The 27,153-nt window shown below is 46.9% G+C and overlaps 1 protein-coding gene and 1 long non-coding RNA gene across 4 annotated transcripts in view; both read right to left on the bottom strand.

The window, feature by feature from the left end:
- LIPC (lipase C, hepatic type) overlaps positions 1-27,153 on the bottom strand; it is a 159,123-nt gene that overhangs the window by 21,261 nt on the left and 110,709 nt on the right. For 2 of the 3 annotated variants that reach the window (XM_025390222.1, XM_025390223.1), the window contains 4 exons: positions 9,453-9,637; positions 6,020-6,202; positions 5,336-5,453; positions 1,653-1,886 (listed from right to left, as the gene is read on the bottom strand). In XM_025390222.1, the coding sequence (XP_025246007.1) occupies positions 1,653-1,886; positions 5,336-5,453; positions 6,020-6,202; positions 9,453-9,637 (720 nt within the window). The remainder of the gene's footprint in view (positions 1-1,652; positions 1,887-5,335; positions 5,454-6,019; positions 6,203-9,452; positions 9,638-27,153) is intronic. The other variant, XM_025390224.1, reaches the window with a different exon arrangement.
- LOC112627668 lies at positions 23,844-25,909 on the bottom strand. The gene is made up of 2 exons (XR_003120208.1): positions 25,572-25,909; positions 23,844-25,263 (listed from the first exon to the last, which is right to left on the bottom strand). It is a non-coding gene; the product is annotated as an uncharacterized LOC112627668 (long non-coding RNA).

The following is a 27,153-nucleotide window of genomic DNA, read 5'->3' as shown; positions in this document are numbered from 1 at the left end:
TGACTCTCTAAACTTTAATCTAATCTGTAGTAAATAATTCTCAAAGGATGTTGAGGAACCACCACAAGATATGTGGAACATTTGCTGTACAGGGACAGCATAGGTGACTTTGCCAAAACCTATTTCCCCAGGTGTCTGGAGGTTAAATGCCAAGATTAGTTATCACAGTCCATGGACGCTGGCGGCTGCATTCCTGGAGCACCTACTCGGAGACTGTGTATGCTGCGTGCCCTCCGCTCCTCCACTGCCTGCATCTTCACTGCAGCTCCTTGAGGCAGCTGTTATCAAGGAGAAAACTGAGCTTCCAAGACATCCACTAACTCACCCAAGCTCATCCACCCAGGAGGTGGTGAGGGTGAAACCGCAGTTATCCAGTGAGCCCCTGCGCAGCTGTGGCTGGGAGAACTACCCCAGGATCCCTTTCAAACACAGAGGTGAAGACAACTGAGGAAAACCACCCCAAGCTTGGGCAAGCTGAATACCTACATTTGGTTCCATCACTTTGAAGTTTAGCACAAAAGAGCAATGGTAATGATTGGTCAGGAATGTGTTTACCAGGCAAATAAAGCCCATACACCATTCTGGTGGTCTGCACCGAGCTTTGTGGGGATGAAGTTTGGGATGAGGGCTGGATAGTCAGCTGGGAACTGCTGGTGGCTGGAGGGGAGGTGATGGGGTGGGGGAGGTGGGAGGGATGTAAGCAATGATAAGGGCAAGTTCCCGGAAGGCTCTCTCAGGCCTGTGCGGTGGAAGGCTGGGAGTCCAGCCAAAATGAGATGATGTGGAGTGTGAAGGTCATTCTGATATTGGAGAGGTGAGGGTGGTGTCATCACAAGAGAGTGTGTTCTCAGCTGAGTGTCGCATGATCAGGGTGAGGTGGCTTGTGGGGGTGGAGGGCTCTAGTTGGCTTGGAGTGATTGGCATGTCTTAATCAGGATGATATTTTATAATAGCAAGAAATTTGGAATGCCCCTGGAATGTGCTGCTTCTGCTGACATTTTTGTTCTTTAATCCTGTGCATATTGTCAATGTGCATGTTAATATTTCGGTTTTAGGACTTGAGAGAGAAGTGGGATCACAACCCAGATAACAGCACATTCTGTGTCTGCCCTGAGGTAAAGGGCGTAACAAGGACATATTTGAAGCTGAATTTCCCATCGGGAGAATCTGAGTAATTTCCCCAATTAAACTGATGGGGTGGGATGAAGAGTGAGACCTTCATCAAGAAGCCACAGCCTATTAAGTGGATTTTCATGTGGTTCAGAATAGAGGCAGTCCCTGGAATGAGGAAACGTCCGGAGAAGGAAGAATAATCACAGGCGTCTGGACTCAACTCTCGGAAGAGCTGGTACCCCGGGAGAGGCTTTGCCTGGGCACATAGGGCCGGGATGAGAAGTGGAGGTTCTTGTTGGTGCCCTCCGCTCATCCTTAGGGCATGGCCTTGGCCTGTTGCCAGGAGTGGCCTGCTGGGGGATGGGCACCCTTGCCCACTCCCATATTCCTTCTCTCTGGGTGGGCTTGGTGGCCATAAACCCTGGGCGCTATCTTTGCTGAACTCTTCCCTGAGTCCCACATGTTGGTAGATTCTGCTGAATTCCAGAGGCCCCATTGAAATGTAGGCCGGTGCTCCCGGCCCATGACTTCGTTCTCACCATTGAGGCCGTGCTTGGCAATATGTCTGTAGAGCTCTAGGAAGTGGCAGCCAGGCTGGAAGGAGCCGCCGTTGGGATAGAAGTCATAGTGCCCTATGGGCTGTTTGATGCCCACGCTCAGGCCCATGTGCTCCCGGGTAAAGGTATGAATGGCATCCACAAAATTGGCGTCATCTGGAGAAAGGCGATTGCTGGGGGAGCTTCCCTCAAACAAAGGGCCCGCGGCATCCAACCCTAATTGGAAAGCAGGGGTAAGGGTTAGATGGGAGCAAGGAGAGGAGAAGAGAAATGTGCTCTTTAGCTTTTGGATATTATTATACATTAATGAACTAGCAGGAAGAAGAAACACCTCGGGCATAATCCTTCTCTGGACAACCTTGCCATAACCTTTTCTCAGTAAAACCACAGTAATTCATGGTGCCAACAATGACACACAGGCTGGGCATTAGCTAGGGGGGGAAAGAGGTTTGCAGAAACTATCCAGTGGTAGACACAAGGTTATGATGCCTGAGGCCAGGAGGCCTGGACAACATCGTGAAACCTCATCTCTAAAAAAAAAGAATACAAAAATTAGGTGGGTGTGGTGGCATGTGCCTGTCATTTCAGCTACTCAGGAGGCTGTGGCAGGAGGATTGCTTGAGCTCAGGAGTTTGAGATTGCAGTGAACCGTGATTACACCACAGTGACCCAGTCTCGGCAACAGAGGGAGATCCTATCTCAAAAAGAAAAAAAAAGGAATAAGGTTATGAGGGAATGCTTGATTTACTTAAGCAAATCGATTTTGAGTACCTCTCAAGCTACTTTCAAGACCATCTGTTTGCGTACAAAAAAAGCCAATATGCTCATTATAAGCAGTTCCAACCTACCTATCAAAGAATGAAATTTATTTGCCTGTATGTCATCAATAATTTCCCTAAACAAGCTGATTTTTCTCCTACAGTGTCATTTCATTAGAACGTCCAGAACAGCCACGGGACACCACTGTATGGGGTGAAAATGTTGTGTGCAAGTAGGGTAGCTCAAAGCTCTGGGCCTCAAATGACAGATGTCTGTGCATGAAGTAAGGTGGCAGCTCCTGGCTGACTGTGGTTGGGGAGTATTTATGCACTCAAAGTTTTTGCCTGTCTTTCTTCCTCTGCCTTCTCTGGAGGACCCTCTGGTGTCCCACCCTAGCCTTGGCTTCCTTCCCTACTTGGAGGCAAAGGAATTGAGAGTAGGCTATGAGATCACCCGTTCTCCAGCTCTACCCACAGTGACAAATGAAAAACGTCCTTGGCCGGGCGCGGTGGCTCATGCCTGGTAATCCCAGCACGAGGCTGAGTCTGGCAGATCACCTGAGGTCAGGAGTTGGAGACCAATCTGGCCAACATAGCAAAACCCCGTTTCTACTAAAAATACAAAAATTAGCCGGGCGTGGTGGTGGGCATCTGTAGTCCCAGCTACTTGGGAAGCTGAGGTAGGAGAATCGCTTGAACCCGGGAGGTGGAGGCTGCAGTGAGTCAAGATCATGCCACTGCACTGTAGCCTGGGCAACAGAATCAGACAGAATCAGACTCTGTCTTTAAAAAAAAAAAAAAAAAAAAAAAAAAAAAAAAAAAAGAGAAAAAGAAAAATGTCCTGATAGGATTTCTATTCCTTTCTTCATCCGGCTGATGACAAGATGGCAAGAGGGTGTTGAGCCTTCCTGCTGTCTCTGAGGTGGGTGGGACTTGCTGATACGCCTAATGTGACCCACAGCACCAGTCGAATGGAGAGGGTTCTGGGCCTCTGGGCCTGAGGCTGCCTAGCTGGGTGTGGACTCTGCCCTCTGGCCCTGCTTCTTCGGTGGGAGGGCTGCTCTCCCCAGGCTACTGTGGGTTAAATCCATAGGGGCCACACGCCCGTCTGTGACCAGGCTTCCCCAGTCACCAGCAAGATGAACAAAAAAGCATGAGGAAATGAGCTCTCATCATCACAAAAGTATTCCGTTTAAATGTCTGTCATTATCCCCATTCTTTCTCATGTTAAAAGAAATTCTTTTATAAAGGAATGGTGGCCGGGCGCGGTGGCTCAAGCCTGTAATCCCAGCACTTTGGGAGGCCGAGACGGGTGGATCACGAGGTCAGGAGATCGAGACCATCCTGGTGAACACGGTGAAACCCCGTCTCTACTAAAAAATACAAAAAACTAGCCGGGCGAGGTGGCGGGCGCCTGTGGTCCCAGCTACTCGGGAGGCTGAGGCAGGAGAATGGCGTAAGCCCGGGAGGCGGAGCTTGCAGTGAGCCGAGATCGCGCCACTGCACTCCAGCCTGGGCGACAGAGCGAGACTCCGTCTCAAAAAAAAAAAAAAAAAAAAAAAAAAAAAAAAAAAAAAAATAAAGGAATGGTGATAGTAGATAGTAGCTGTTTGTAAACACGTCCTCATGGCCGGCTGTGGTGGCTCACACCTGAAATCCTAGCACTTTGGGAGGCTGAGATGGTGGATCACGTGAGGTCGGGAGTTCGAGACCAGCCTGACCAACATGGTGAAACCCCGTCTCTACTAAAAATACAAAAAATTTAGCCAGGTATGGCTTAGCTGCTTGGGAGATTAAGGCAGGAGAATCGCTTGAACCCGGGAGACAGAGGTTGCAGTGAGCTAAGATCGCACCACTGCATTCCAGCCTGGTCAACAAGAGCGAAACTCTATCTCAAAAAAAAAACAAAAAAAAAACCAGTCCTCACTTGATAAAATATAAAATTGCAACAACTCTGTTATTCATCTAAAACGCTCTTTGTTTTGGCCTGTGAAGTATTGTTTGAGCCTGCTGGGTCTTGAAGGATGAGTATGAGTTTGGGTGGGTGGGTGGTGGGCAAAGCAAACAGTGCATGCAAAGGCCCAGAGGCACAAGAGGCCGTGGTGTGTTCGTGAAGTGGAGAAAAAACTTGTGTCGCTGAAGCCTAGAGCTATGGGAAGGGATCAGCAGGATGAGAGGCTGGGGCGCTCTGGGGCTTCCACACTGAGAAGGGCCTTGCCTGTGCCTCCTGGGTTTTTATACCTGTGGTAACAGTGGGCCTCAGACTTGGACTGGGGAACAGTTTGACCAGGTGTGTGGTTTTGGATCCCAATCCCTGGCAGTGTGAAGGGTGGGGTGGGTGTCACGGAAGCCTGGGAGGAAGGTCTTCCTTGCACATGTGCAGACCTTCTTGGATATCTTGGGCCATTTCTGAGTGGGTATGAAATTTGGGGTGAAGTTTTTGATGCAGAGCTCCCTCCCTCAACCCAAATGGGTCCCAGAATAAAACACACACGTTTCACAAATGTGGAACCGGAGGCACTAAAGTGGCTGATGAATTACAGCAAATTAAGGCTGTGATTCTTCACTCCTTAACTCACACAAATTGGACTTTGTAAATTATAGATTAAAAAATAAGACTCTTTCTTGCTAGAAAAGTCCATGTTTTAGTCCCATTTGGCACACCTACATGAGGCATTCATTTGAGGACAGGCAATAGGAATCGAGGCTGTAATTTGCTCTGAATTCTCTGGCACAGCAATCCATGACATTGGTCATGTTTGAGAGAATGTTACAAGTCCTCTCATGAGCTCTGATCCCTCGCAGTAAGAGTTGGGGTGTTTTAATGATGCGCCTGTTGGAAAAGCAGGTCCTTGTTGGACGCCCCCATGCAGTGGAATCAGTGTGTGAGTTATTAGGCATGGTTACCTGTGATTCTCCCAATCTTGCGCGTTCCACCGATGGAACTGCCGGCAAATCCTGACACGTGTGCACCCAGGCTGTACCCAATTAGGTGAACATGGCTTCGAGAGAATTGAACAGATTCCTGGAAGACAGCAGCGGGATGGGGGCAGGAGAAGAGCTGCCTGGATGAAAGCCTTTTGCGGTCCAGTGTGTTGTGGCACCCACTCTGTTCTTCGTGGCTGCTCGGAAATGAGGTGCCTTATTCACACTCCAAACTGAAACTAGTCTGTCACCTGGCTGACTGTCCTGGGACTCAGGTACCTGTGACCTTGCCTGGTAGCTGCGGCCACCTGCCTGCCTGTCTTCCACTGGACACTAATGCCCTACAGAAGTGATCCCACTCATTTGTGTGGGGGCCTGATAGCTTACAGGGTGTGTTTGTATCCCTTAGCATATCCAAGGGGGTGAGCATAAGAGGAATAGTGGATGAGGAGAGGGGAGAAGATGGTTCTGCGAAATAGGGGTTCAAGGGAGGCATCTGAGAGAGACCTGGGGTCTGGTGTCAGTCCCGTGCCTTCTCATTCCCGTGAGCTGAGCATTAGTGCTTCTCCTGCTTGGACTGCTGTTGGAGACCAGCTTAATTCATTCACTCACAGAGGAAGGGAAAGGAGAGAAGGCAGGTGAAGGAAGGATGGGGCAGGTTGGTACCTCCAGCCACCGGAGAAGAGCCGCGACCTCCTTGCCCACGAGGCGGGTATTGCGGACGGCGATGGTGTAGTGGTGGTGGGCCAGGGTGATCCAGTCCACTAGTCCCACGTTCACTGGCTGGGCCGGCTGAGACTTCAGCGCGGCCACCATCTGCCAGATCCAGTTTTCTAGTAAGCCGTCCACCTGAGGAGGGCACAGAGGGAGGGTCACACTCGTTTCCTTTCTCCCCGCTCACCCTTCTTCCTTCTCCAGCTCTTGGATAATGCTGGCTCCTTCCCCACAAGAGGAAGGGCTTGCCACGAGGTTTCTCAGCCATGCATAGTTGACATTTTGGGCCAGAGAATTCCTTGTTGTGGGGGCTGTCCTGTGCATTGTACGATGTTTAGCAGCATTCCTGGCCTTCACTAACTGGATGCCAGCAACACCCACCCACTGTCCCAGGTTTTGAAAACCAAAAATGTCTCCAGATTTTTCCCAACGTTCCCCTCCTCCGTAAATGATTATCTTAATGCTTTTCTACTTTGGGACTTTCTAAACCTTGAAACAGTGGAGAAATATGTGTAAATCAGGTCCTGGAAGCTGACCTGTCCCTTCGGGCCATTTGTACGCTTCCTCGTGCGTGAGGCTGCCCCACCTCACCCCTAAACCCACAGTGCTGGGTCTGCCCTGCAGACTACATTATGCTGGACTTAGCGGGATAGGCACTGTAAGTCTGACACAGTAGGAGCTAAAAAATGTTTACAGCTAATTGTTCTGTGTGTGTGCCTTGTTTGAGAACCAATTTGCAGGGCACTCCTAATGGTTTCACAGAGCAAAGACGCTTGTGCTGGGTCTTAAAGGATCCATAGGAGTCCAGTAAGAAGAATATGGGTGGGGGCTGGGCGAGGTGCCTCATGCTTGTAATCCTAGCACTTTGGGAGGCCAAGGCAGGGGGATTGCTTGAGCTTAGGAGCTTGAGACCAGCCTGGGGAACATGGTGAAACCCATCTCTACAAAAAATACAAAAGTTAGCCAGGCATGATGGTGCATGACTTTAGTCCCAGCTACTCCAGAGTCTGAGGTGGGAGGATGGCTTGAGCCTAGGAGGTTGAGTCTGCAGTGAGCTGAGATCACACTGCCCTCCAGCCTGGGTGATAGAGTGAGACCCTTTCTCAACAAAACAAAACAAAGAAACAAAAAGAATACCGGTGGGCAGGTGAATGTGGTAGTGGTGAGGTCTAGGGCATTCCGGGCGGAAGGAACAGTGCGTGCAGAGGCACAGAATTGTGAAAGGGCAGTGTGGTTTGTCAGGGGAGGGGAGAAAAGTTGGTGAGGTGAAGGATAGACAATAGGAGGTGAAGGCTTGACAATAGGGGGTGAAGCTGGAGAGCTCCACTGAGGGCCTGTCACGCCATTCCAGGGTAAGACGCATTCCTTTACTAGATGTTTACCAAGTGCCTTCTATGTGCATGGAGCATCTTGGGCTCAAATCCAGGCTCTTCCAGTTACTAACTGAGTAACCTTGGGCAAGTTATTTAACTTTTCTGTGACTCAGTTTCCTCACCTGGAAAATGCAGTTAATGCTCTCCTTCCAGGATTGTTATGAAGGAGAAATGCGTTAATAGATCTAAAGCACTTAGAGCAGTGTTTGGAGCATAGTAAGGACTCAGCAAATGTTCGTTACTGCAGTTGTTGTTGTTATTAATATCAGTAGTAATAGGAGGAGGAGACATACACTAGGTTGGACAGAATTTTGATAAGGAAGAGTGCACGTTGGTAAAAGGATCCTGGTAAGAGGCTCCTGTGGTCTTCATGTTGCCTTTATAAACAAGACTCATTCATTTGATCTTTAATTCAGTTAACAAACATTCTGGAGCACTGATTACATAATGGATACTGAGCCACAGTAGTCAATTAGATGAGACTAGGACAGAATCCTTCCCAGGAAGAAGCTTACAGCTAGCAGAGCAGAGAAACACAGACAATTAGAAAGCCGAGCCGCAGAGCAGTGCTGGAGAGTGCTCAGGGCCGCACTGGAAGACCCAGTGATACTGAATGCCCCTGCGGGAGTGCTGGGATGAAGGCAGCAATGGCTTGCAGGAGGACCTGTTTGGGACTGTGTCTTACAGGAAAAGAGGAGGAGAAAGAATGCTGTAGGCAGAGGGCACAGACTGAGCCAAGACCAAGAAGAGAGAAGGCAGGCGCATGGGGTGTGGAGGAAGCTATTAATACAAGCAGTTGGAAGTTGCTGGAACGTCATGTGGGAGGCAGGGAGAGGTGAGGGGAGGCAGGTGATGGAAGGGTTCATTTTGCCTTCCAGGGTAGGATAGATGGGGGTTTCGAGTACTTTTCAACTAGATGGAGGGGAAAGGTTTCTAAGTCATGAAACAGACACCAAAATCTCTGGAGGGTTCAAATTGTGAACTATGCTTGAAATCATGGGTGGGCTAGACACTGGGGAGGCAGGATTTCCTCTTGGCAACAAGTCCTCAGACGGTTTGACTTCACCTATCGCCAACAATATCCTTTCTCTCCTTCTTCCATAGTAATAGAATTTTTAGCATCACCAAAAGGCTACACTTTCTTTAAGAGCCTATACGTTTCAGCCACCTTTCCACTTAGATACGGTCAATGGATGTAACTGGGAGAATTTCACAGAGGCTCTGGGACACCTAAAAAACACTCTTTTATACCAAAAGCCATTGAATTGTGTACACTTTAAATGGATAAATGGTATGCTTTGTAAATTATATCTCACTAAAGCTCTTGTAAAAACCTTGCTTTTGACCCCTTGGCATACATCTTTTACTACATTGTGCTTCCTGGAATAAAGATGTGATGGCTAGTGCTCTAGCTGCCATCTTGGACTATGAGGATGAGGGTCACACCCCAAGATGGCAGAACACTGAGCTGGAAGGAGCTGGGGCCTGGAGGACTTCATTGACCAACGCCATCTAGCTGGTTTTTGGGTTACATATATCTTTGGAATATTTTGTGAAATGAAAACACATGTCTGTTTTCTTTGAACCACTGCTAATTTGAGTCTCTGTTATTCGCAGCTGAACTTAAACCTTGCTGATATAAGATTTCACTGGGAGTCCATTCTTCTGGCTTCCTACGTCCCCCCGTGTAATATGCAGATTTAAGAAGGAGGCTTCCCCTGCATGGGCTGCAATCCTTTGTGGGCCCCAATGGGCTGTGTGACCTCTTTGAGCCACATGCTATCTGAAACATGGAGATAATTATATTTTCTCACCCTGCTGACTCATGGAATTGAGATAATCAGTGAGCTAATGCGTGGGGAAGCACCTGGAAAATTAGAACATGCTTTATAAACATTATGCATGGAGTTGTTATCACCAGCTCCCTATCTTTTTATGAACATTGAATGCACTAGAAAGAAAAAAAGAAAATGTGAAATCGGAGAGAAAAAAGGCATGTCAGCATTTCCTACCGACCACCCATGGATTATCATCACCAGAGGCCGGGAGGAGTTGAAGCCGCACTCCTGTAACGTGTCCAGATGATTGATTCGAATCTGACAGCCCTGATTGGTTTCTCCAAAGAGCAGGAATCTGGTCTTCGTCTCATGCAGCGTTTTGTTTGTTTCAACAGCTTGAGCTCTTCTTCCAAATGGCTCTGGAATATAAGATTGGGGATGGTGCTTAGCCTGGCATCTGCTCCACCTGCAGCCCTCCGTCTTCTCAAAGGCTGCTTCTACAAGCACAAGCCAAAGAGGTTACTGGGAGATGCTGGAGATCAGAATGAGCCACAACTTTGGGGAGCCCCAAAGACTGTTTCCAGTGGAACGGCCAAGTGATGGAGGGTGGCCTAGAAGGACCCAACACAGAGATTGAGATCACCAGATCCTCTATCCTGCATCCCAGTGACCAGCCAATCAGGCACTAGAGTCACCCTCTAGGTCATGAGGAATATAGGCAAGGCAGTTTTGGAGGCTCGGTGGATAAGCACCTCACCCCAAATCACACTGCCAAAAACTGATAGAGATGGAATTTGAACCTAGGTATTGCGGTCTCCAATTTCATCCCTACATCCCTACCTAGGGAGACAGTGAATAGAGCATCTTAGTTGGGTGACACTATGTATTAGCTCCTGTGGCTCAACTTGTCCTCACGTGCAGACACATTATATCAGGTAAGCCTTGCAGGGACAAGGTACAGGGGTGAGGGTGGGGTGGGGTTGGGGGAATCACAGAGGGAGTAGTGGAAGCCGCTTGAAGGAGGGTGTGGCATTCAGGGAGGAATTTTGAGGGAATGTGATGTTGAAGGATGATTGAGTGTATGTATGTGCTTTGTTGCAGGGGTCGGGGGTGGCTGAGGGAGCAACACGAATCAAGGCTCAGAGGCATGCAATCTTGCATGCATAAAGAGGCAGGAGACAAGGCCAGGCAGGCCAGAGCAAGGAGGGCCCTGGGATGCTGAAGAGTCTGGGCTTCACGCTCCAGATGCCAGGCTGCTGCTGCTGCTAAAGAGTTTGCAGCAGAAAACAGTAGAGGAATATCCATTCGAAGGCTTTCCAAGGCCGTGGGAGGTGGAAAAGGAGAGGAAGATTGTTTTTAAGATCTCACCTTCTGTTGTTTGACTGAAGGGCCTTCCAGCCTCTCTTCTGGGGGAGCCTCACCATGACCATGAGCCACTTTGGAGTGGGGGTGGGTGGCCATCCAACTCTGCTAGGCACCCTGACAACTGTCCTGTCTCTGTGGTGGACCAGAGAAGGACACCTCTGCGAAGAGGCCTGGTAGAGCCTGAGGAGGTGGCGCGTTTCCATGGCGTGGCATGTCAAGATGAGCGCATCTTTTCTGCCAAGATTAGGAATCAGGCCAAGAGCTGGGAGAGGAAGCTCTCATCCCTTCCTTCTGGTAGAAGGTGGGCTCCTCTGTGGCTGAGGAGCAGACAGAAGGCCATTCTGACCTTTTTGGTCAGTGAACTCAATTCAGCCCAATTACTAAGGACCCTGATCATTCTTTCTGAGCATAAAATCATTCAGGCTTCTCGAATAATATGTCTTGGGCTTTTGGTTTCAGGGGACAGCAGGACCAAGAGATAATGAACCTACAAAGTGCAAGGGGAGGTGTTAATGAAACCAATTTTCCTACCCGAAGGGTATTAAGTCAAAAGGTTATTAATTCTCAGCAAAGGGCAATGATTTTTCACTATGATGACAGAATGAAATGCATCATATTTTATTAAAAGGAGATGTGAGCAAGAATTTGAATAAGTTTTCTGAGATAATGAAGAAAATTTCTGCCTCCCTGTTTGGCTTTTCTGAGCTTATAGAGGGTCTCAGCTTGCCCTCACTCCTGGAAGCCTGCTTCCAACCTAGCCTCCTGGTTTCACTGGGTGCCCTCCTGATTGTCTAAGTCAGAAGCCGGGGTGTCACGTTGCACCGCTATGCCAGCCTCTCCATCAATCCAAAGCTTCAGGCTTCCTAAATATCCCTAGAATCCTGTGCCTTAGTTCCCATGCACACTGTATCTTGCTTGGTTTATTGCGACAGCCTCCTAACTGGTCTCTCTCTGTTTGGTCTCTCCGTCCTCCTGCACACAGCGGGTCAAATAGTCTAGAACAGAAATGACTATACCTGTTAGTGACTTTCAGCTTCATGGTATTGCAGCCAAGGCCACCACCTGAATGATGATCCTTCATCCCCCACCTCCTCCTGTCTTTTCGTTCTCTTGCTACCAGCAGTTCTCAAATGCCCTTTTGGATGCCAGTACCTTTGCACTTCACCTCCTGCTCTTCTCTGCTGCTCCATTCATTAAAATGGAACTGAGACTTCACAGCCTCCAGGAAGCCTTCTCATCTAGTCAGAGATGATTACTCCTTCTTGCTCTCAGCACCGTACTGCCTCCCTGATCCTAATGCACTTGCCGTGCAGCTGGGTGATTTATTTATCCAGGTGTGTTCTTCCTTCGCCTGTCAGTGAACTCATGGACGGTAGCACTGGGCACAATGGTGGGTACTCAGTAAATGTTAGTGAGCGGTGAGGTGTCCTGCCAAATCCAGATCTCAGATCAAAGGCTGGCACCCAATCTTCAGCCATTTATACATTGGACCTAACGTAGCTCATTTTCTTTTATTAAGAGACTGAAACACTACACCTTTCTTCGTTTTAGGATACTCTACACTTTTCTTCGATTTAGCTGCCTCAAATGTTAAGAGGATCATATGAAAATAAAATGGGGATAAAAATAGTGCCTATCTTATGAGGTTGTTATGAGGATTAAATAAGATATTTGTAAAGAGCTCAGAACAATGCCTGACATGTAGTTAGCACCTAGAGAAGAGAGTGTTGTTAGAATAAGTACCAATTGGAGCATCTAGCATCTTGCATTTCTGATCAGTGAAATTCACCCCAGTTGTCCTCGTAGGACCAATTCTGTCTTGTGTATATTTACTCTGGATTTAGCTGTGAGATAGGCTCCAGCCCAGGTGGCTGAGGCTTCGAGGCTGTTGAGGAGACACCATGGAAAAGAGTTGTCCCGTGGAAAGCCCTGCAAACAACTGGACTGAACAGGGCCCTCTCTTTTCTCCCTTCCTGGGGGCTTTAGCTCTCTTTAACATGTGTATGAGCGAGGAAGTTGTGCAGACTGTATAGAGGTGTGTGCTCATTCATTTATTCACTTCCTCAACAGACACTTATTAAGCATGTATTATGCCCCAGGCCCTGGCTAGGTACTGGTTGGAGGCAAAGAGAGCATGTGGCTCCTGTCTTTCAGGAGTCCCCGGCCCCATGGGGGATGGGGGTGCAAGCATGAAAACCAACTATTAAAAGTGGTTGCTGTGTTGCAGCGGAGGAATGCCCTGAGTAGGGGCTTTAGGGAAGAGGTCAACAGAAGATAAAGCATCAGTCAGGTCTAGACGGATGAAAGATTCTTTAAGAGCTCATATCCATGAGCAATTGTTAAATAAAGTGGGGCTCTGGTTCCTATACAAATAAGATTGGGTGGATGACATGAGAGTTGAAGGGCTGTTGTGGAGAAGGTAGACTAGAATTATTTTGTGCAACTTCAAGAGTTAGAAACAAACAAAATCAATGGGTGGGCATGACATGGAAGAACATTTTTAACTTGAAGTAGTCGGCAAAAATTCATAGTTGAAGAACTTAGGACAAAGAGAAAGTAAGGGCAGTAACACAATAAAGATAGAAAGGTGAATATTAACACCCAAACATGTACACTATGTGATATTATAAGGCTGCTGAAGATGGGCCACAGATTTTTTTCTGAGCTTCCTGTTGACTGTATCAAAGAGGGAAGCAGGGTCAGTTATAGCATTCCTGGTGGCCAGGTACTCACACTTTCTTGGTCCTGAAACCCAAGATGGTTTCCCTATGTGTTATGGAAAAAGGAGGTTACCAAATATATAGCAGCAAGTTTTATGTGGTTAACTCTGAGAGCCCTGTAATCTTCAGTGAAACAGTAGCCACAGCACCAAATAGCATTTAAGTCACAGCAAGCCTATGAGAGATTCTTCACTATAATTGAGCAGCAGTCCCTATGACTGGGGGAGGCAGGGGCCACTTCAGGTCACATTGAGGGGTGGAAGGAATAGAGCCCTGAAGCCCAAGGGTCTGAGCCTCCATGAGAGCAGAGTCTGTTGCTTAATCCCAGAACACATAGAACACTTGGGCATCCTAAGGGAAGCCCGTGTCTTCAAGGACTCACTGCTGTGCCCATCCTCATACCTTTACTGCAGTTTCTTCCCACAGCTTTAGCTTTGCACGTCACCAGCTTTTAACTGGGAATCTTTGCCTGGGTACTCTTTGGGCACTATAGACTCAGCAAGGCCAAGCTAAATGTATTTTCCTTCCTCCCAACCCATTCTTCTTCCTTTCTTCCTACGTTTCCTATTGTGGTTCATAACATCATCATTCATCTCTGTGCCCAAGCTAGAAAGCTTAGAGCTCACGCCCTCTCTTGCCTCTCTACTAGGTCACCAAATACTGAGGACTCAGCCTCAGAATTATCTTCTTTCTCTGCCCAGTGGCCTAGTCTAGGTCCTTAGCCTTTTTTTTCCCCCTTCAAATTATAGTGTTGCCATAGAGTTTTAACTGTTTCATATTTTATTTTGCTTTTTGTAGAATTAAGGGATGCTCATTGTATATATGCTGAAAATATATATCAGTATAATTTGAAAAATGCTGAAAAAATAAAGAATATTATTTTTAGAAAAAAACCACAAGTAACATTTGGAGTATATCTTCATAATCTTTTCTTACGGAGATATTTGTTCCATAGATATTTATTTGCAGTGTGTATTATTGAGATCATGTTACATAAATGGTTTTAAATCCTTCTTCACTTACCATTATCATTTTCTCATAGCATCAAAATTCTTCAAAACATACTTGGAAAAAGTGCCATAATGTATTTGCTTATTCCACTATTGTTGAAAACTTATGCCGTTTCAAGGTTTTCTTTGCCCTATTATAAACAATTATCTGATGATAATCTTTATGTATAAATACTTGTCTGAATCTATTAGTATTTTCTTTTTTTTTTTTTTTTGAGACGGAGTCTCGCTCTGTCGCCCAGGCTGGAGTGCAATGGCGCAGTCTTGGTTCCCTGCAAGCTCCGTCCCTCGGGTTCAGGCCATTCTCCTGCCTCAGTCTCCGGTGTAGCTGGGACTACAGACGCCCGCCACCACGCCCGGCTAATTTTTTTTTGTATTTTTAGTAGAGACGGGGTTTCACCATGTTAGCCAGGATGGTCTCGATCTCCTGACCTCGTGATCCACCCGTCTCGGTCTCCCAAACTGCTGGGATTACAGGCATGAGCCACCGCGCCCGGCCTCTATTAGTATTTTCTTAGAATAGTTTCCTAGAAGTAGAATCAGTTCCTTATGTATAATCCTATTTATATCTCTTTATATATACATATATATTCAAATTGATCTTCAGCATTTTTAAAAGCTAATATATATTGAATGCTTTCTCTGTGCCAGGCACTTTTCCAAAAGTCTTATTTGTATTGACTCATTTAAACCTGGCAACTCTAAGATAAGCTGTGAGGAAAGGATATGCTTTAGTTATGAGTGAAGAAATTGGTTCCATATTGGATGAGCTAGAAGCAGCACATTCTCCAAGCATATCTTCTGAAATTGGAACTTTTCTCATGTCTTCAGAAGAGGTAAAGTCATGCCAATGATAAGAATCTGGGGATAATACTGTGGTTTTAGGAGGGAGAATATTAAATTGAAGTAAGTGATCAAATCCACCAAGGGATTCAGCCCCCGTATCCAGGAAAAGGGGTTGAGGGACTAGGGAGGCTTGGGGTTGTCCTCTGTATGACAGTAACTTCCTAGATCAGGAAAACAATCCTTAAAATTAGTCAGAAGGAGAAGCTGGGTCCAGCCATTACATTTCTAATAGTATTTCTTGCAGCAAGTGATTTTTCTATTCCTAGTCAACTCCTAGGTTTGAGGGCTCCTGATATTCCATAGAAGAAGAAATTACTTCATTTTCTTTTGGGTAAGGACATCAACAGATGGGTGACTGCAGGCAACCGAGGTGGGCCACCTTCCATGGGAGAGAACCAGGGATTCTACCATAGGAGGCCTGATTGGAGTCAGGATCTGCCTCCCGCCCATGATGCCTGGGCTAGAGGCTGTTGCTCAGCTCAGTGTTTGTTGAGCCCTTTCCATGTATTGGCTGGTGCTGGGCACACAAGTGCATAAGAAAGAAGCCTCAGGTATTGCTATGCCCCTCACAAGGTTTTTCGTACAACATGCATTATTTAATTTGCTAATGTGTGTGTGGGCTTTTGCTTTGTAAACATCCACTGCTGAAAATATTCCCAGACCTGGCAAGGGTCCTGTGGAAGACCAAAATTTCATAATTGCCCTGAAAACTCTCTAGGCCATGTACTCCGCTCAGGATGGAACAATCCTATGTGATAAATGTAGCCACAGCTCTGTCCCTGGCTGCTGTGGTCAGGCCAATGATTTGTAGCTGGGCAATGTTGGTGGAATGTGCCCATGACCTTGAATAAATAAAACTGCCATGAACATTTGAATCTTTATGTGGACATATGTTTCCATTTCTCTTGAGTAAACACTTAAGCTTAGAGTTTACTGGGTCCTATTTACTGGGTCCTATAGTAAGTGTATATTTGCCTTTAAAGAGCTTGTCAAACTGTTTTCCAAAGTAAGTATTTTTTGTTCTCACCAGCAATCTATGAGGAGTTCTACCGGATTTTGTCAGTCTTTTTAATTTTAGCCATTCTAGAGGGAGAGAAGTGATATTCTGTTGTGTTTTAAATTTGCATTTTTCCCATGACTAATGATGTTAAGCACCTTTTCTTGTACATATGTGCCCTTTGTGTGTCTTCTTTTAAGGATATCTGTTCAACTCTCTCACCCTACCTTGAACCTACACAGGGTGGAATGTGCCCGTGACCTCGGAATTTCTTGCATGTTGGAAAGATGGAAACATTCGTGTGGGAATTTAGTCACTGCTGGACCTTTCGGATTCAGCTCCTAGCTGTTGCTGACCTTTGTTTGGAGATAAGCAGATTCCACCCAAGGCCATGGTGAGGAATGTTTCTCCCACTCCCGCCATCTTGAATTTTGCCCTGACCTGGACACTCTACCCTCCCATTTACTTATTTTCTTGAAAATAATCTGTGTCTCAATTTCTGAATGTGCACAATAGTTACTAATCTTTGTATTTTACTTCACCTCTTATGACACCCTAGCATCACTTTACTATAATATTGAACTTCAATTACCCAAGGTATAAATAACTCCTAAGGAGTGAATGAGGTGCTTTGCAAAGCCGTGGTAATTTTCCAGGTTATTAAGATATTGTTTTGAACTCTGAAGAAATTCCTAAGTTTGTCTCAAGTGGGTTTCTTTTCTAGCTATTCTTTACAAATAGCTTTAGGTTCTAAGGCTGCCGAAATTAATTTATTACCTTTTGGAGGTTGCCATCTTCCCACCATTCTTGTTTTACCTGTTCTTTGTCGTTATAGTTGCTCTTTACCATTTTTGTTGTCAAATAAGAAAATGAGATATGGGATGGAAGGAAAGCTATTTTCATGCCTGATTTATTCTGGTGTTTTTCTTTTTCTTTCTTTTTTTTTTTAAAGTCCATTTTGGCGCCACGCTACTGTAGCCTGAGGTCACAGTTTCTTCTTTTGTGGATCCCAGGGAATAAAGTAACTAGAGTCTTTTTTCTTGCCAAAAAGTTTTTTTCTTCTAAACTTTTCTCTTAAATTCTCTTAAATTCTACTGCACTTCTGGCTAGAATCAGAATGATTTTTTTCTTTTAAGAAATCTGGTTATGAAAGAGTATGCCGTTCAGAAAGGCTTTCCATTTGTGCTGGGATCCTCTCTGGGGAAAGTGGGGCTTACCTCCCTAAAGTCCTTCCGAGGTCATGGGCACATTCCACCCTGTGTAGGTTCACAGGTTCAAGGTAGGGTGAGAGAATTGAACAGATATCCTTGAAAGAAGATACACAAAGGGCACATATGTACAAGAAAAGGTGCTTAACATCATTAGTCATGGGAAAAATGCAAATTTAAAACTCAACAGAATATCACTTCTCTCCCTCTAGAATGGCTAAAATTAAAAAGACTGACAAAATCCGGTAGAACTCCTCATAGATTGCTGGTGAGAACAAAAAACACTTACTTTGGAAAACAGTTTGACAAGTTCTTTAAAGGCAAATATACACTTACTATAGGACCCAGTAAACTCCAAGCTTAAGTGTTTACTCAAGAGAAATGGAAACATATGTCCACATAAAGATTCAAATGTTCATGGCAGTTTTATTCATAATAACCCCAAACCTGAAACAACCCAAATATCTGTCAACTGATAAATGGATAAACAAATTGTGGCATATCCATCCAATGGAATACTACTCAGCAGGAAAAAGGAATGAATTGCTGACACATGCAAAAACGTGGATACATCTAAAATGCATAAAGCTAAGTGAAGGAAGCTAGATTTAAAAGGTTACAAATTGTGTGATTTCATTTATAGGACATTCTGGAAAAGCAGTGATTGTACCTGTAAAAGGAAAACGAGGGACACTCCCTCCTCCAGGTCAGCTGCCAGAAGATGAATTGGGTGCCTTATACTCAGTGTGAAAAGAAGAGAAGATTGCTGCTTCCTTTCCAGTCGGAACCCATGGATGGAAGAGACTCAAGATGGGCCCATGCCCTGAGCATGGCTTGTTACTGCATAGCAAGACAGTGCTGTGAAGCATTTAGGAGCCTGGGCTCTAGCCGGGTATGGTGGTGCATGCCTGTAGTCCCAGCTACTTGAGAGGTTGAGGTGGGAGGATCACCTGAGCCTGGGAGGTCAAGGCTGCAGTGAGCAGTGATTGTGCCACTACACTGCAGCTGAGGTGACAGAGCCAAACAATGTCTTAGGAAAAGAAAAGAGGCAGCTGAGCTCTGGAGCCAGATTGCCTGCCTTAAATCCCAGCTCTGCTCCTTCTTAGCTTGTGACCTTGGGCTAGTTACTTAACCTCTCTGTGTCTTAACTATGTAATAAGACGAAGAGTAGTACCTACCTTATAGGATTATTATGAGTGACAGATATGTGCCCCTGAGACGTGTTTTTAGGCCAGACTTAATCAGGCAGAAAGAAAAGTGAGAGCGAGAGCAGAGGTGACCTGAGAACGCCTGGCTGTTCTGCAGGAATGTTCCCCTCCCTGGAGCTGGAATCTGGGCAAAGATAAACACTTGCAGCATGAGGAAAGCATTAAGCATTAACTTGGCCAAACAGCCCAAGGTTATTCTTTTTTTTTTTTTTTTTTTTGGAGATGGAGTTTTGCTCTTGTTGCTCAGGCTGGAGTGCAATGGCGTGGTCTCGGCTCACCGCAACCTTTGCCTCCCGAGTTCAAGTGATTCTCCTGCCTCAGCCTCCCGAGTAGCTGGGATTATAGGCAGTACACTGTGGGTGGGGAGTGTGGGCTGAAGCATGTTGGATGTGCTCTTTGGGGCAGAGGTTTAGGGGCTTCCTGATGAGGAAATGGGCCTGATCTAGTCCCTGAACCTCCCTAGGGCTTCCCCATGTGGGGGCCTGGGACTGAGAGGGTTGGCTCTTGGGTATGCTTTTAGAGACTGAAGGCCCACCCTGATCCCATTCATTCTTTTATTCATTCATTCATCCATTCATTCGTTCCACCAAACATTTATTAAGCACCTATTATGTGTCAGGGATTGTGCTTAACATTGTGACACCTAACAGTGAATAAGACAGACCATGCTTTCAAAAAGCTCATGGTCTTATGGTAGAGGCAAGTACATAAACTGTCACACAGTTTGGAAAGTGTTGTGTTGGCCAAAGAATAGGAAAGCACCCACCCAGCCATAAGGTGACCGGTGTAAAGGCAGCCAGATGAACTCCATTGGTGGGTGGTGCCGCCAGCTCCCCAGATAATCTTGGGAATTTTAATCAAAGGCTGTACCTGATGGGAGGGAAGGACTATGAAATGCAGGGGGAAGATGAGCTTAAGTGTGGCCAGTATGGTCACCTCTAGATTCACAGAGGCTGAGGTCATGGCTGCAGCATGCACCCTGAGCCCTTCAGCTTTCCTGAGGCCCTTGGTGTCTCTCATCTTCTTTGAGACTTGCTTGACCCTGAGATCTGCAGCACAGCTGTTCCTATCCTAGGAGATGTTAATTTCCTCATGAAGAAATAAGGAAGGGTTCAGTGACTGCCAGGGGTTCAGACAACTGGCTGAAAAAGCAAACCAGGACCAGAATTCGACTTCTCCATACATCTACGTTCTGAGACTATAAAACTTTCCTGGGCATGTGCACTATTTCCCCTAAGATTCTTTTGGACCTGTACCCTCCCTTCACTACCCATATCTGGAGGCCCAGTTGACTGCTGCCGGCTCACTTCAGACCACGGACAGGTACCCCAGCAATTTCCAGGTTGCCATAGGGAGCAATGGCAGAGGCAGTGTAGTGGAGTGGCGGCAGGGGACACTGGTTTTGGAGCCAGTTGGCTCTGTGTTAGGTTGTTTAATACTTATTAGCTGTGTGGCCTTGGGAAGCTTGCTTAACCAGTAGGAGCCTCAACTTCCTTCTTCTAAGTTGGAAATAGGAAGACCGTCTCGTGTGGGTGGTAGTGAGGATGAATGAAAGTTGAAATGTCTAGTCCAGGGCTTGGCGTTCGGTGCGTTGTTTCCCTTTCCAAACTTGCCCACGATCTCTTCCTTCTCATGTCTCAACCCAACGTAGTTCTTTCCAGATATTTGTTGGTACTTATCCACCAAGTCTTTGCCAGCCTATTTGGTACCTCTCTGTGAATTCTGTGCACCTGCTTTAGGTAGCACACTGCCTTAGCTGTGTGGTTTGGCGCGGTGCCTTTGTGCCAAGAAAAGGAGGTCCTTCTTTGGAGTGAGGATTTCAGCCTCCCCTCTTCCATATGGCCAGGTTGTTCTGGGCAGGAGAAATCTACTGGGCTTAGGTAGCAGCTCTGGAGCCTACTTGGCTGAGTCCCTGCCTCTACCAGCTAGGGTGCTTCAGCTGTGGGGTGCTGTGTCTGAATCAGGCACCTTGAGGAGCCAAACTAGGCTACCAGTTAACACTCTCTGCTAATGAGGAAATCAAAGTCTGACTGCAAAACACACCAGTCAGGGTTCTGCCCTTACACCACTGCTAAGGAAATACTCATCCTCACCGGCTGATATATTACCTAACTTTCCACATTTGTGAGCAGTGGCTCTCAGGTATTCATGTGCTGGAGATGCAGACTCCTGGGCGCCATTCCCAGAGCAGCTGATTCAGTAGGTCTGGGAGGCCTGGGAATTTGCATCAACACAGGGTGGCGGATCATTCTGAGAAGGAGTTGCCCAGTGGTGAAGAATGTGAGTTTTGGAACCAGGCTGGGATCTAAAGCTTGGCTCTGCCACTAATGAGCCGCAATTCTGGGCAAGTTTACAGATGGTTTCCTCATGGGGCTGTAAGTAAATGAGATAAACGTGTAAAGTACCTCCCACAGTGCCTGGTATATAGCAGGTTCTCAATGAATAAAGGTGACCATGGTGGCATTGGTGGTAGTAGAAGTAGGGATTGATGTTGCTATTATAACATCTTCCTCCTTGAAGGGTTCTTCTGCCCCTGATCAGTAACAAATCATGAGGAGACAGAATATCAGACAGGGTAACTCTTTATGTTGAGGTTATCTGGGATCACCTTCATTTAAACAGATTGGATGGACCAGAAGGTCAGTGCTGAGAATCATCAGGGCAAAGTCCAAACCTCTAGGAAGACATAGATCTCCGATTTGGACTTTCCCCAGAACACCGGCCTCAAAGGGGTACATGGACATGGCCTACTGGGACTCTCCCAGAAGGCCTTGCACCCCTGCCTCTGCCTTGTTTGGGGAGCAGGCTGTGCTTGCCTCTTTCCCTGGTTGGATGCCTACAGGCATATGTTGGCCTCCTTGTAGGAGAGAAGAGAATAAAACATGACAGTGAGCAAGGAGAGCCCCAGTGACAGAGCTCAGCTTGCCAGTAAATGGCCAGGGGAGCTCTGAACTAAAAAGGACTATGGGGGAAGGTGTGTCCTATTTGATAGTAAAATGTACCATAAAGATTCAGTAATTCAAGCTGTGTATATAGGAACATGGATAAAGAAGCAGAATAGAAACCCAGAACACCCAAATGCATACGTTTGAATTCAGTATTTGATAGAAGTGACTTATTGGCCAGGTTGTTCTGGGCAGTGGAAATCTAATTTCTCCAAGTGCTAGGATAGAGTAAAGATGGACTTTAAAAACAGTATTGGGAGATCTGGAAAAAGATGAAAAGATATAAGTTGGGTCCATCCCTCTCATCATACATCAGGAAAAACTCCAAAGGAATCCAATTTTTAAATGAAATAATAGGAATCATAAAATTACCAGAAAAAAATATGGCCTAATTCCTTCATAACCTTTTGAATAAGAACCTCCCTCTGCGATTCAAAATTCAGAAGCTGTAAAAGGTTGTTAAATTAGACTACATTAAAGCAAACAAAAAACTTCTGTATGACCAACTAAATTAAAAAAAAAAAGGCCGGGCGCAGTGGCTCACGCTTGTAATCCCAGCTCTTTGGGAGGCGGAGGCGGGCGGATCACGAGGTCAGGAGATCGAGACTATCCTGGCTAACACAGTGAAACCCCGTCTCTACTAAAAATACAAAAAATTAGCCGGGCTTCATGGCGGGCGCCTGTAGTCCCAGCTACTTGGGAGGCTGAGGCAGGAGAATGGCGTGAACCCGGGGAATGGAGCTTGCAGTGAGCCGAGATTACACCACTGCACTCCAGCCTGGGAGACAAAGCAAGACTCCGTCTCAAAAAAAAAAAAAAAAAAAAAACCCTAAGTAGAGGCAAAAAATCAACAACAAAGCAAGAAAAAATAATTGCAACTCATAACACAAAGGGCGAATCTCCTTGATATCTATAGAATGCCTAGAAATCAAGGAGAACAAGACCAGCAACCTACAGAACAATGGGCCAACCGAGGACACGAGGAGCCATTTCACAGAGAAAGGAATATGAATGGCCTTTTAACATACGAGAAGATCCTCAACCTCACTCCTAAGAGGAAAAATACAAATTAAAACTATACTGAGACACAAGTCTCACCCCTCAGATTGGTAAACATTAAAAAAATGTGACCACACACCTTGAAGGAGACATTGGCAGGAATGCAAAATGGTGCAACTCCAACGGAGAGGGATTTGGCAACAGCTCTGAAAGTTACAAATGCATTTTCTCTGTACTGAGCATTTCCTGCTTGGGAATCTACCCTGTGGCTGTATCTGCACATATATGAAATGAAATTAATACAAGGTCATTCACTGCGGGATTGTCTGTAATTGTAAAATACTGGAAACATCCCAAGTGTCCATCTAGAGTCTAGATAGCTGAAATGGGACATATCCCTCAATGAAATACTTTGCAACTTGACTAAAGAAACACTTTACTGATTTGAAAAGATTTCTAGAACGTACTGCTGAGTGACCAAAGGTGCAGAACGGTATCTAAAGTGTGATACCTTTTGGGAAGGGTGGGGGCATAAGTAAATAACTCCATATTGGCTTTCAGTTGCATAAAGAAATGTTGGAAAGATACAGATGAGATGAATATAAGTGGTTACCCATGGTGGGAGAGGGGGAGGAGGGAATGGATATGGACGTCACGGGAGGGGGGTAAGATGTTGCAAATCTATTCTATTTTATATTCTTTTAATTTGTGAGCCATGCGAGTATTTACTTCCTTAAAATAATTTCTTTTCTTTTATTTCTTTATATTTTTAGAGACAAGGTCTGGCTCTGTTGCCTGGGCTGGAGCGCAGTGATCATAGCTCACTGCAGCCTTGAATGCCTGGACTCACGCGATCCTCCCTCCTCAGCTTCTCAACTAGCTGGGATCCCAGGCATATGCCACTAGCCCCCTCCACTAGCTAATTATTATTATTTTTTTCCCATAGAGACAGGGCCTCATTGTGTTGCTCAAGTTGGTCTCAAACTCCTGGCCTCAAGTGATCCTCCTGCCTTGGGCTCCCAAAATGTTGGGATCATAGGCGTGAACCTCTGTGCCTGGCCTGAAAAATAATTTTAAATAAAAAAAAAGATCCCAGCTTGTTTCCTGCTTGCACTTTCCATGATATCTATTTCTCTGGATGCCGTTCACCTACCCCTGCAGCCCCTTCATGCCCCAGAGAACTCTGGGAGTAGCTCTCTCACTCTCTGACTGTGGGGCCAAAGGGTCCACTCACCTCACCTGTCTTCTTGGCTGACCTGACTGCCTAGCTAGATGCTGACCTTCATGCCTTTAGCTGCACCTTCACCTACCTGGGCCCTAGTAGCCCTTGATTTCAGCTATTTAATAGGTCAGGGGGTCATTTTCCTTCTGAGAGTAAAGGTGACCTGAGAGAGGAAAGGTGGCCCCCACAGAGAACTCCCCACATCGGCTGCTTCCTCTCTGGCAGAACTGACTCGGCAGATGGCAAAGTACTTGGAGCCACCGGGAACCAAGGTGCAGAGAATTCTGTGGAAGGAAGTTGACTTGGAGCTTGGAAGCCGGGCAGCAAGGGCTGCTGGAACATGGAGGTGCCCGCTCATTTGGCAGGGGTGCCCAAAGCGAGAGGAAGTGGGGCTCCTTAGTTAGGAAGCTTTGTCAGACATCCCCCTCCTGCCCCAAGGCTTCTCAGAGGCCCTGGAGAGACCGATGCTTCCCCAGCAGCCAGTCCATCTGGGCTGGTGCTCACGCAGCTCTGGGAGCTAGGATATTTTAGATGTGTCAAAAGTGACGAATGTTGGAAAGTGCCACGGGCATCTCTGGGAGCTCACAGTTCACACTGGCAGCTAAGATGTGCCAAGCTTTTTGGAAGAAACTGAACTCTTGGAGGAAATTGAGGAGTCTTTTGCTGTCCCAGATGTGGGTGGCAATGAGACGGGCTCTGCAAGGGGACAGAGCCCCGAAGTCAATAAAGATGGGGCTGGGCCGTAGCAATGGCTGAGCTTGGCAGAAAGAAGTGGCATTCTGAGAGGCCAGCAGGGGCGGGAAGGAGCAGGAGCATGTGGATTTAGAAGCAGGTAAGCAGGGGCCTGAGGCTGGAGTCAGCAGAGCTTGCAGCCGGCAGCACTGGGGGCTGTGGAGTCAGGCCTGTTCAGTTCCGCTTGCCAGGATGGAACCAGGGCAGCAGTCAGAGCCAGCCTGAGGCTGGAGGTGAGCCCGGGGGCCTTCACCCACAGGGAGGCTGGAACAAGGCTCCAGTGTGTTTGGATTTGAAAACACCCCAGGGAATGTGTTACTAGAATTCAACATCTACCCCGAATATAATGCATCCTAAGAGGAGGTGCCTTGCTATTCTGTTTGCAGCATGGCCTTGGTTTGTGTGTAGTGTCACTGGTTCTCTGCCTCTGCAGGGAGATGGCTCATCCCATGCTACCCAGCCAGGGAGGTGGCTCATCCCAAGCTGGGGGTGGAGGAGGCTGAGGCAGTGGCTGGGATAGGAGGTGTAGGCTCAGGCTTAGGCGAGTCACAGGGAAGGAGGAGGGTCAAGGAGAAGGGATCCTCACTATGGACCAGCGGGGTTCTGGGGTGGTGGGGGTACAGGACCAAGTTGGGCCAGCCCAGCCTGTCTTCTGCTTAATGATGAATGGGGCTGGGGTGTCAGGGATGGATGGAGAAGCTAGCGCCAACTCTACCTGCCCCAGGTGTTTTTTGATGAACACACAAACTCTCTTCTGATTATTGTTCTTCACAACCTCCTGCCTCCCTGCAAACTCCCGCAACCAGGAAGGAGAAAGAGAGAGACAGAGAGAGAGAGAGGGAGATGACAGAGAGTTCCTAGTCATCTTTGTCATCGTCCCCGTCATGATTATGATCATCCTCATCCATGCCTGGACTTCTTACATAACCTGCTTAACTTGTTGAGGGCTGAACTTGTCTTTCCACCTCCTACCTCCAACCAGCTTTTCTAACTTCCTCATTCTGCTCACACATTCCTCTCTTCCAGGCACTGGCTCACCCCCACTGAGTCATCTTCCACACCCCCTTCCTCTTTCTTCCCCTCCTACTATCAGCAACTCACTGTAGCATGAACGCCTGCAACTGCTTCCTGGGAGGATCCTGCTTCCAGTCCCCTCTGTTCACACGCTCTCCATCCCGCGACACGTGGCTCCGGCCATGGCTGCTCGCAGGACGGGGTGCCTCTGTGCCTTTGCTCCTGCAATTCCTTCTGCTTGGAACCTCTCTCCTCTTCCTACACCTTAGCCCTCAACCTTGGAGGAATCAGAATGTGTGGACAGTTCTCCTGACAGCTGGTCAGGGGAGGGGCCCCTCTCTGTGCTCCCCAGTCCCCTGTTCAGACCTCGAGGGTGGGGCTGTTTACTTTTCCATTTCGTGACTGGGCTCTAAGGTGTGCGTGTCTTACGCATCTTTGTGGTCCCAGCACAAGGCCTGCACAAAGGTGGGTTATCTGTTGAATTGATTTAACAGATAATTCATTTTCTGCCCTTCCTAGGGAAGGATTTGTCACAGTGAGCCAATGCCAGAAGGAAGGGGAGAACAGAGGCAGGGACGTGCCCTGCTTCACTTCTTACACCCACAGTACCCTTCCTGTGGTCAGGAGCCACTGGCCACCAACCCAGCACCTCCTGCCTCTGTCTGCCCCCTAGGAATGAGCTGATAGAAAGGCACCAACAGACAACAAGCAAGATCTGGATCTTCTTTGGAATCATGGATGGTCCTTGTTTCTCCCTCATCCAGACCCCAAACCAGGGTCCTTGTCCCTCTTCCCTTCCTTTTCTAGAATTCCTCATTTATTTCGAGCCTTATAACTCAGTCTTTAAAAATTGCCTTTTCTGATCTCAGACTGTTTCTTGTGATATTAATAGGAGTTATGGGGAAAAAGGAGTTTTGTGGCCAAATAAATTTGGGAAATGTTGTATTAAGCAACATTAATCAGGCTTCCTGCTGGTCCGAGAAAAGAAGCTACTGTGAATTTAATCTCTAGTAGGGGCAGATGATATGCAGTGGCTCTCAACCTCAATTACTTTGAAGCAAGCCGCCCTCACCCTCCGTATTTCCTTTTTTGGCCAAGCATTTCTGGCACTGATGGTCCATAGGACACAACTGAGGAAATTCTGTCTGGGGCAGCTTTCCAATGGGCTTGTATACTGTAGAGCTGGGCTCACACTCACCTCTGTGTGCTGGGGTTTTGAAGGCTAGTCCTCGCTGCTCTCATGGAGGCAAGGCTAAATTTATGTGTAGGGGAGAGGGCTGAGCACTTTAAGAGCAGGAAAGGAGTTTCTAAATAGGCACATCTAATGGTTTAGACATTGTGCGTTAGGATCCCAAGGCCAAGGATCTTGTGGAACTACTTTGGGGGCTGCTATGGGAGATGGGAGAGGACACAGAGGATGAAAGGGTGGGTTCCTGACTGCCCGCCCACCTGGTTTCATCCCAAAGTTGATTTTAGGTTTTATCATTTTCTGCTTGAAGAGTCTGTTTGTGGGAAGGTTTCCATGGCTGACACACATTCAGAGACCAAAAATCTAGACCAATGACTTCATTTAACAGATTAAAAACAAAACCAAAAAACAGCCCAAAACCTGAGGTGCCAAAAAGCTAAAACACACATCAATCAGTCACATAACTAGATGCTGGATGTA

The sequence above is a fragment of the Theropithecus gelada genome, chromosome 7a (assembly GCF_003255815.1).
Source record: "Theropithecus gelada isolate Dixy chromosome 7a, Tgel_1.0, whole genome shotgun sequence".
NCBI classification, from domain to species: Eukaryota; Metazoa; Chordata; class Mammalia; order Primates; family Cercopithecidae; genus Theropithecus; species Theropithecus gelada.
This window is presented reverse-complemented; position numbering and strand designations above follow the sequence as displayed.